Here is a 9,899-nt window from a genome sequence, read left to right as displayed (position 1 = left end):
CCGCGCAGCTCCACCTTCTCGTTGCGGGCGTGCAGCAGCAGCTCCGTCATCACATTCTCCACCGCCTTTGCGTTGCGGCTCGTCATCTTCACCAGCACGCGCTGCGTCTCCTGCACAGGGGCCTGGTCCTTCTTAACGTAAGCCATTTGCTCGTGATCACACCTGCGGGACGCAACGCAAGGGGGCGAAGCAAACAAGTCAGAAACAAAAAAACAACAACAAACAGGCAGAGAAGCGTATCGAGAGAGAGGGGGCGGGGACAAAAAGGCCCAGGGAGCAAATAATGAAAGGAAGGAAAGACACAATCAGTGCGCGGTGGACGGCACCACTATTGGGCAGCTCTCTCACGGTGATATCGCGGAGTGTCTTTTTTCTTTTTTTCTTTTTGTTTTCCTCCTGCGATTTGCAAAGAGATGCTTAAACAAATGTTTTCTTCGCCAGTTCGTGCGTCATGACAGGGTTGGGGGAAAGAATCTGCTTCAGATCGGCTCCTGGCGGTATAACAACCTCGGCGTCCCGCACAACTGCGGAGGGGCGCGTGGCGGCAGCGCTCTCCTCGGCGGGCGGTGCCAGGAACTCCCGCACCACAAACTCCCACCACTCTCGCTCGCGTGGAATGTTTGCCTTCTGGGAGTGGCGCATAAACCTCAGCAGGGCGGCGTCCGAGTACATGTCCCACGGGGCGAGGCGCAGCGCGTGAAGAATGCGGAAGGTATGGATCAGAAACGCCTTCTCGGCCCCTTTGCGAAAGATGCAGCGCCCCAGGGCAATGCGACGGCCGTAGAGCTTCTCGTCCAGGGGGAGCTCCATCCAGTAGTTGTTGCAGGGAAGGCGCAGACGGCCGTTCCAGTGCTGGGAGCCCTGGTAGTGCTTGATGTGCGACCACTGCTCGCCCCCCGTCCAGCCCACAGTTTGCAGGTACGTCTGGAAGAGGGCCCGGAGTATTGTGCCCGCGTCGGGAAACCCCAACTTGTGGCATGCCTCCGGCTCCACGTCTTTGACGACGTCGAAGTCGGCGGCGTCGGCCATGATGAGGTTCCACACGTCCTGGTGCGACGGAACTCGCGTGGTTGCGCACCCCGGCACCTCACGATACCCCGGCGGGGAACGGATGTTGACGCAGCTGCGCTGACCCCCACCGGCATCGCTCGCAGCACGTGGCAAAATCAGGCCAAATTGTCTTCGCACCGCCATCAGCTGCTCCATCTGCTCCTTGTTCTGCGTCACGGGGATGTTGAGGGCACACAGCGTGTCAACCGCATTTAGTGCGGCGAGCTTGCGCGCACTCTCCGGGGTGGCGCCAATGGCGCTCCCCCCACGCACGCCGTACGCCTCTGGGAGCGGCAAATAGATGCTGCACCGGAACTGTGCATTCTCGGCGTAGACGTAGTTGACGTAGGCGGACTCGTATGGGTGGCGCTGCTCCACCATAAACCGCCGCACAGCCGACAGGGACGACTCCAACAGTTGCTGATACAGCGGCTGCGCGCAGATGTCCACCTCAATCAGGTGCTGGCGAATGTCCGCAACGACGCGGCGATTCAAAGCCACCAGTTTCTCCGACACACTCATTGGGGCTCCCCGCTTTCGGGTCTTTTTGATGCGGTGCCATTGCTTCAGAGGTTTTGGCAACAGCGCCCGCGCCTCGTCGTCCAGCTCCCGCGGCAGTGGCGACACCAGACGACCATGCCGCAGGCAGGCATCGTAGTGCTTCGTCTGCTCCGCCACGTTGGGTGACAGTGGGACGCCGAGGAAGCCCAGCAGCAATTCCGCATGCATTGCGCACAGCGAGGCGGCGTGGGCGACACTCAGCGCCTTGCCCACGGCGCGCAGCGAGGGATAGTACGGGACGGGGGCCGTTGCCGTGTACCACTTCAGGTGCTTTTTGCAGCTTGGACCAAAACCTATATCCACCTGCGTCAATTCCTCGTCCACGCGTGTCTCAACACATGCGTCAAACTGCACCTGGAGCCGAGACCTGTACAAGCCATCGATGCGCTTCGTAGCAAAGGGATCGAAGAGGCAGACGAGTCCGGGCATTTGATCGTGAATCCACCAGGTGCCCTTTTCGCCCTCGACCAAGTCAAATATGCCGCCTTCACTTTCATCAATGAAACCCGCGACGCGGTGCTCGTTTAACGGGCGGGAGTTCACCACCGCCAGGCGCATCGCCGGACAATTGGAAAAGGGTGCCGCGTCGGATCTGAGGACGGGGTCTGGCAAGGCAGGGCTCGGCTGCAAGAGCTCCACCTCCGCCGGGTCAATGGTAATGGGCGCGCCCTCCTCATCCCCGTCGTCCATCCCTGACAGCTGCGTGTTGTGCCGAAAGATGCGGGCCTGCAGGTACGCGAGTTCCCCGGCCACCCCGCGCAAAAAGGGATCGCCGCCACAGCGGCGTGAGAAGTCATTGTATCGTCGTTGCGTGGTATGGTAGTTCGGTTGGTAGCTGCGCAGCGCCGGGTAGCAGCAGACCCCCGGGGCCCGCTGCGCCGACGCACGCCCCGCATCCGCGCTTGTCCTCGCGTCCCCGCCGGCCTCCGCCTTGAACCAGACAGGGAACGGAAGTTCAGAGAGGCGCACCTCCCGCACAGGGTCACCCGGCATTGGGGCGTAGCGGCCATCACGTTTTGCCTCCTCGGCCCGCTTGCGCTGCAGTCGATCGGAGGTAAAGAGCGGGATCCCCAACGCGTCCAGGCAGCGCTCAGCATGCACGCAGGCGGCAACCACGGCGTCCTTCTCTTTTTGGGCATACCCCACAGTCCGCAGGTTGGTGCGTTGCATGGCGCCGGAGAGCAACGCCTCTACTGGCAGCAACATCTCCGCCTGATAAAGTGCCTTGTCTGGCGTTTTTGTGATTAAAAACGGAGACGCCCTCCGTGCGTTGTCCTGCTCCGCAGGGAGGTGGCGGCTCAAATAGTTCAGTATGCGCGACTTGGCAAATACGTCCAGCGTCCTCACGAGGCAAACGTCTTGGGCGGGCTGTTGGTCTGCCGTCTTCTCGTCCGCGATGGCGGGAGCCGCCGTCGGGGACGCGGTGGGCATCGCCGTCTTGTACGCGCGACGGCTGCACGCGAGTGCGGGGCAAAAGAGGCGCGCCGCCGTCAACGTCCCCCTCCGCCGCCCCCGCCGCGCCGCACTCCCAGCCCAGGCACGGAAAGGGAGACTGCGGAGGCAAAGCGAGTGCCCCCTTGCAGCATTACTGAGCGACGTTAGACGCATGTCAATGGCATCACCACCCCTCCCCCTCGTTTCTCGCGCTGTTTGCAACTGCTGCCGACCGCCAGAGGGGTCCTCCTACTCACTGCCAACACAAAGGAGGAAGAGCATGTATACATATACATATGTGTGTGTGTGTGTGTGTGTACAATAAGGAAAGAAGAGAAGGGAGAGGTCGCCATTTTATTTGGGGCAAAGCCCACGGTTCACCGCCACAAAGTTTCTTCTCGGAATGAACAGCAGCAGTCGCACTGAAAACGCGTTATTTGCCGCAAGTGCAGAAGCGGAGTAAACGCCCAAATAAGGAGAGTCAGCAGATATTCGGGTAGTACAACAGTAAACGTGGTGGGGCCTCATGGCGTGCAGTGGCAGCAAACATTCCAAGGCCTCTCGCTTCCATCCATCGCTCGCGGACGCCCTGCAGGCGTGCGCCATCCACGCGGCGCCCATGCACCACAAGAACAACAAAAAAAGAAAAAGAAAAAAAGTAAATCGGAAAAAAAAACACTCAGATATACAGCCACAGAAAAATATCCCCATAATATGCGCCTGGCTGAGGCCTTCTCACGCATTCCTTAAAAAAAACACACACACACGCACAGAGAGAGGCAGGAGAGGTACCGGGGGCAGTCAATGGAGGGTTGCAGCGTTGGTTCCATGTGCACCCCCGTGGCCCCTGCAGGAATAAAAGCAACAACGGCACCAACAAGAAGAAGTGGTCGTTGTGGCAGAATCCTTGATTAACCCGCGATGGTTGCCTCAGCTTCCCCGTTTGTGATTGCTGCCCCTGTTGGCGGGACGATGCGTAGTCAGCGGGCAAGGGCCCGCATTCCGAGACGGCGTCTGACGCTTTCCAGCCCTTTACCTGTCACGCTCAGCTCGTCCCATATGAGGTCGCACACGCAGCGCTCTGCGCAGAGGAGCAGGTTGGTGTCACACCCGCCCAAGGCGGCGAATTGGACGCTCAGCGCCTCACCGTCGGCTTCTGCGAATGCCTCCTCACCGACCTTCAGACTAAGCAGCAGCGCGGCGGCAAGGAACAGCTGCACGTTCCAAAACTGCAGACTAAACACACTGCTTCCAGCACACGCGTAACACAGGGAATCGTCATCAGCGACGTCCGACACAGGCCCCACTGAGCGCACCTCAGACGACATGGAAGAACAGGGAGGGACATAGTGGCAGTTGCCGCTGTGCAGGCCAGCGGCATAGACGTCGGCCCGCCCCTCGGGGAAGGCAGAGCCTTGCGCGTCCTCGCTCCCACGCAGGTCACTATCCTCACTACTCCGTCTGCACTGCGAAAAACTCCGCAAGGCAATGATGCCCTTCTGCTGGACCAGTATGTTTCTCGTCTGAATGCGTTCCAGTATCCAGAGGCAATGCAGCATGGTCTCCAAGCTGCAACCAAACTGGTGCTGAGCCTTGGAAAACAGGCCTGTGATGTACTCCTCCAACGTGACACCGAGCTGCGCGCGGGAGCTGCACAGCCGGCGCCCCATCGGGCCCAAAGGAAAAACTTCAGCCGCGATGGCCGCCTCGAGCGCCGCGGTGGTTGGCGGCGCCACAGGGACACCGCCGCGGTGGGCGCCAAGCGGCAAGCAAAAGGCGGAGGGGTCAAACGCGTTGAGACAGCCCTCGTGACTGCAGACACCAACGGCAACGATGTTCTCGACAAACGCCGTGGCTGACGCCATAAGTTGACTACTTGACGCCATCAGACAACCACTTCCACGTAAGCGATAACAGTCGCGGTGGCGGAGCTGGGGAATAAATAGAAAGAGCAAGGGGGAAAAAAAAACTTCCAACGTGACTTCGGGTAAGTTGCAACAGCAACAGGGACGCAATGATATCGACGTGTACTTGTTGTGCCCCGTTGAAGGGGGTCAAGTTCGGTGGCGACGGGTGTCACAGGCCCGGTCGAAAGGGCACGCCCCGCTCCGGATCCAGCTCTTGGGCGTGGAAGCAGCGGAAGTGTGTCGCCTTCAAGTTCGGAAAGACCGCCATCACTCCCACCCCGAGGGGTTTGCCACAGACGGCACAGGGCCGCTTCTCGTCCACGTAAACACACCGCTGGGCAAGCAGGGCACGTTGCCGCTGCGCATCCGCGAGCATGGAGGCCACCGAGTTGGCGTTGACCTCCGCCAGCTGAGCCTGGCTGCAGAGCGTCTGAAACGCCCGCAGAAGATAGGACGATATTTCCGCCACGCAAACCTCACTCGGTAGTGAGGTCATAACCGACAGTGGATTGATGCAGCGAGAGTGCTCATTGAGCACCCAAAGCGCCTCCGAGAGCATCCGCTCCTTACCGGCTGGAGGAACCAGAAGCACGTGCAAGAGAGTGTTGAAGTGCTCATTGAAGGTGCGGCCTCCCTGCACCGCGTAGCTGCTGCTGCCTGCGAGCCACACGGAGTCGTCCCTTCCCACAAACGTCTCCTGTGAATCCGCAGCAGGAGCGGGTAGCAGCGCAGGGTCACTGCACCCGCTGTCCTTGACTTCTCCTTGTGAGGCGCCACGACTCAGACGTTGCAGCTCGCGGGAGTGCTGTTCCACGCAATACCGCACCGCGGCGGCGACGTCGGCTAGCTCGTACACAAGCTTCGTCAGCGCGCCAATGTGATCGCCTGCCTGCTCCATCGCCAGTACCTCTTCCTCGACCATGCCTGCACCGTGCAGCATGGCAAGCACCACATCCACCTCGTAGTGAGGGCTGAGTTGAAGGAACTTCAGCAGCGCCCGACGTGCCGCCCCTCGAACCCCAGACTCCTCGCCTGCCCGTAGCTTGACGGCCGGCGCCTTCAAACCCGCCACACCGAACGACTGCAGGCTGCGGATGATATCAATAAGATTTGTGGCGTAGAGCGTGTGCAGTTCCCTCTGTGTGTTCCCCTCCACAAAAATAAGGAGGTGCAAATAGTCGTGCAGCGGGCAACCGCCGTACCCAAGCAACATCGGAAGAATCGTTGCAGCCGACGGTGGTCGCCGCTGCGGACGCAGCACCGCCAGCAGAGCAGAGCTGATGTCAGCACTCAGCATCCAGGGAAAGTGCTGCACGTACAGCGCCTCGTCGCCGCTCATTTGCAGCACAACGGCAGCCTCGTGTACGAGACGCAGCGCTTGACAACGCTGCAACGCCTCCGAAAACCTGCCGTCACAGGCGAGTACTAAAGGGAGAATCATCGGCTTGGGACGCACGCCATCCTCAGAGACGTAGCGCAGACACTCTACAGGGTCTAGGGTGGAGGACAAAAGAAACATGTCCGCCAACTCATCGTCGGTGTAGGGCACGCATTCCAGCACATAAAGTAGAAAAATGGCAAACTCGACCGCACGCTGCTCTTCCGTGCGACTGCCCAGCCCAACTGAGCGACGGCGCAAAAGCAGTTCGTACATCTCATGGTAGGCCTCACCACTACCCCACGTCAGCGAGGTCTTGGCGTTTAACGCATCGGCAGCTCTCGGCGGGCGTCTCAGCTCCGGTACCAGTTCCAACAACTCCAGTGTGGGCGTTGACGCCAATTCAAAATAGTGAAATGCCTCGGTGTACCGCTTCCCCACCAATGCATGGTGCGCACATACCTTATAGACGCGTCGTAGGTGGATGTCCTTCTCTTCACTGTGCACGTGATCGACGTAGCGCAAAGCACGCTCGTACAGGCCGGCATTGATGTAGAGCGCCGCGATAGTCCTCCTCGGTGCCAGTAGCAGAAGCTGCACGCTGCGGCCACAAACCCCGTAGATGCCCAGAGGTGTGGAGTGGAACTGCTGCGGGGCCCCGTCAAACCCTAAGATCGACGAGGCGGAGGCGGAAGCAGTGAAGCGGGGAAACTCCTCCTCGGCGTCTAACCACGACCGCATCAAAACCCCTCCATCCGCCCTGACGCCAACAAAAAAGGGCGGTACCCATGCCACATCGACGACGGCCTCTGACAGCTGAACCGGCGTCGCCGTTTCAAGGTCCGTCTCCGCCGCGGCATCAAACAAGGCAAGTCGGCCATCACCGATACGAATTACGACGGCGGAGCTGTCTCCGATCCCATGCACGTACCGGCAGAGAGGACCCTGCGAGACGTTCTCCACCACTTCCATTCGCTGCCGCAGGTGCCGAGTATTCACGTCAAACACACAGTACTCTTTCAAGCTGCCCGTGAGGATAAAGTCGCATTGCCAGGCCATGGTTTGTGTGTCTTCCGGCGCCAGGATATGCAGAGGCTCCGTGGCAGCTGCTCCTTGTGCTTCCGTTCCGTTTTGAAAAATCCACGACTTTCGATCCCCGTACTCTACGAGGGCGATCCACTTCCCGATAAGCAGGGCGAGGCGCTGGGCAGGATGCAGTGCGTGGTCCTGACCTCGGGCCACGCAACACACACTTGCGGCTCCAGAAGGAAGAGGAAGCTGCCGAAACAGCCCTGTGCTGTCCAGCCCCCCGCAATGAAGGGCGTCAAGAGATCCATCCGCCAGGACCAGCAGCTGCGGCACGGAGAGCCTGCTATTTACGCTAAGAAACGTGATACCGTGGGAGACGCGATTGTTTCCCTTGTCTTCCACGGCATTCTTGCCGTGGGGTGTTGAAAGGGACTTTTTGTGCAAAAGGGCTGTTCTCACGTCGTATCGCACCTCCTCCTGGTCAAGGCAGGTGATAAAGCGGTAGACATGCAAGGTGCCGTCGGAGCAGCCGGCGTAAAGGAGGCTCCGCAGCTCCTCACCGGGGGAAAGGTGCATGTCCCGCGCCACCGGCTCTCCGCTGCTTCGCTCCACAGGAAACACCGCTGCGGCGGTCACATGTATCTTTTCATGTGGCGTCACAAACAGTGTCTGACGTTCCATAGCTCATCCTCCCCCACTCCCCACACAGACACAAAGAAAAAAAAACCGAGGTCTCCTCTGTGGTTGGGGAGGCAGCCTTGTCCCCCCTCTGGCGTCGATAAGGATCTATTGCTCGCATGCAGGCAACGAAGCCACGTGGTAAGAGCAGGGCCGACAGAAGGAGAAAAGAGCATATAAGCGCATGACACACAGATACACACAAGAAGGTATGGGCGCACAGAGCCCATACGAGTGCAAACAGGGAGGTGCCAGGTGCAACGCACAGACACACAGGGGAACTCTGCACACAACGAAGATCCCAAGACACAACAAGGCGTCTCACTACGAATATATTAGATAAAATCCACGGTGTTTACCTGCAACGTCGGCTACTACACCTTCTCCTTCTCTTTTATTATTCTTGTTGTTGCCCCACGCTCCCTCTCCCTATCCCTTCCCAGGCGCGGCCGGCCAGACGGGGCACCAAACGCGTTCAGTTCCCCACTGCAGAGGGGCAGCGAAGAAACCACCCAAGCACACACACACGCGCGCACCCCGACACACAAGAAAAGTAAAAAAGGGGTAATGAACCCACAGACAAGCAAACACACAAAAAAAAACGAACCAAATCAAAAGGCTTCTTCCTACTCTAAATGCCGTTGTGCATGAAATTCCTACAACTACTACATATACTATAAAGTTCCTCTCCTTCCTTTTTTTTCTCTTTTTTTTTCGTTTCATTTTCAATATATATATATTTTTTCCTCCCCCAATTCGAACCCATCTGTTTCCTACCGCTGGTGTCTTTGCTCCCCGGCCCTCCCCTCTCACATCCACTTCGTTCGCGTGTCGTTCATCCGTCTGCGTGAGAGCGGGGTAAAATAGAGGGGCTGCGCGCCCCCAAACCGCACCCCTTTTGCGCCCTTCTCCACATAACAGGCGCGGCGGCCCCCCTTTCTTCCCCACGCACGGAAGGGAACCACAGCCGAGCAGGCGGCACCCCCAGTTTTGTTGCTGTCTCGTCTTTTCCTGCTAAGTGCGGGCAGTTTCAAGGCTTAACGAAGCGTGGGGAAAGGGCCAGGGCTGTGGCCGCTCTTCTGCTCGTGCGCGATGTCCATCGGCAGCAGCTTGCCCTTACCGGCCACACCGTATCCTGCGTCATGCGGTCCAATGAGGAGCTCATCCTCACGGCCCACAGACTTGACGTACTCTCTCCAAGTGTCGTTGGCCGCCACACCAAGCTTGTTGAGCTCACGATACGGGTCCAGCACGAAGTACTCCGGCGCACGATGGATCCAGCGGAAGACGGGTTGGTCCAGCTCTTGCTTCTTGTTGAATCGCTGCGCCGCAATCCACGGTTTCGTCGTCCAGAGGCCAAGGTTATAAAGCGTGAGGTCCGGATGCAGGAAGCAAAGGCGGTAACAGTACCATAGGGTGTACAGCGTCACGAGGACCGACATGACGTTGCAAGGGAGACCCTCAATGGAAAAGGCCTGAAGGCGCATCTTTTCAATGGTGCTCACTTCCAGCCAGTGGACGTAGCGGCCGTATGGATTGCGGGAAAAGAAACCCGTTGCAAAGCCCTGTGGAAGAACGTTGAAGCGAAAGCGGTAGAGCCAGTGCATGGGCTTGGCCGAAAACCCCTCAAGATAGCCGGTGCTAACGCCGTCGTGAACCGTCGAAACGAATGGGTTGTGGGAAACGGGCTTCACGTACACGCCATGGTCCACGACGTTCGTCCGGGCCATGCCACCGCACATCTTCGTAGTAACGCGAGACATCTCTGCAAGGAACACGTTCTCTACCGCACACACACACACACACACACGGAGAGAGAGAGAGAGAGAGAGAGAAGTAAAGTTATTAGTAAGGATAGAGTA

The 9,899-nt window shown here is 58.8% G+C and overlaps 4 protein-coding genes and 1 pseudogene across 4 annotated transcripts, besides 6 other annotated features; all 5 read right to left on the bottom strand.

Moving 5' to 3' along the window:
• Tco025E_04768 (ribosomal protein S20) overlaps positions 1-147 on the bottom strand; it is a 377-nt pseudogene extending 230 nt beyond the window's left edge.
• Positions 148-367: 220 nt separating this feature from the next.
• Positions 368-392: a microsatellite.
• A 25-nt stretch (positions 393-417) lies between these two features.
• Positions 418-3,219, bottom strand: Tco025E_04767 (uncharacterized protein; the record flags this gene model as incomplete). The annotated part of the gene is made up of 1 exon (XM_029371673.1): positions 418-3,219. The coding sequence occupies one exon, from the start codon at positions 3,217-3,219 to the stop codon at positions 418-420; it is 2,802 nt and encodes a 933-aa protein (XP_029228234.1).
• A 123-nt stretch (positions 3,220-3,342) lies between these two features.
• Positions 3,343-3,363: a microsatellite.
• A 662-nt stretch (positions 3,364-4,025) lies between these two features.
• Tco025E_04766 (uncharacterized protein) lies at positions 4,026-4,931 on the bottom strand (the record flags this gene model as incomplete). The annotated part of the gene is made up of 1 exon (XM_029371672.1): positions 4,026-4,931. The coding sequence occupies one exon, from the start codon at positions 4,929-4,931 to the stop codon at positions 4,026-4,028; it is 906 nt and encodes a 301-aa protein (XP_029228233.1).
• A 190-nt stretch (positions 4,932-5,121) lies between these two features.
• Positions 5,122-8,040, bottom strand: Tco025E_04765 (uncharacterized protein; the record flags this gene model as incomplete). The annotated part of the gene is made up of 1 exon (XM_029371671.1): positions 5,122-8,040. The coding sequence occupies one exon, from the start codon at positions 8,038-8,040 to the stop codon at positions 5,122-5,124; it is 2,919 nt and encodes a 972-aa protein (XP_029228232.1).
• A 572-nt stretch (positions 8,041-8,612) lies between these two features.
• Positions 8,613-8,653: a microsatellite.
• A 66-nt stretch (positions 8,654-8,719) lies between these two features.
• Positions 8,720-8,764: a sequence feature (A-rich).
• Positions 8,765-9,074: 310 nt separating this feature from the next.
• On the bottom strand, positions 9,075-9,767 carry Tco025E_04764 (putative P27 protein; the record flags this gene model as incomplete). The annotated part of the gene is made up of 1 exon (XM_029371670.1): positions 9,075-9,767. The coding sequence occupies one exon, from the start codon at positions 9,765-9,767 to the stop codon at positions 9,075-9,077; it is 693 nt and encodes a 230-aa protein (XP_029228231.1).
• Positions 9,768-9,826: 59 nt separating this feature from the next.
• Positions 9,827-9,847: a microsatellite.
• A 1-nt stretch (position 9,848) lies between these two features.
• Positions 9,849-9,872: a microsatellite.
• Positions 9,873-9,899: the final 27 nt, after the last annotated feature.

This window comes from Trypanosoma conorhini, assembly GCF_003719485.1.
Source record: "Trypanosoma conorhini strain 025E chromosome Unknown Tco_14.4_contig_00255, whole genome shotgun sequence".
Taxonomy (NCBI): Eukaryota; Euglenozoa; class Kinetoplastea; order Trypanosomatida; family Trypanosomatidae; genus Trypanosoma; species Trypanosoma conorhini.
This window is presented reverse-complemented; position numbering and strand designations above follow the sequence as displayed.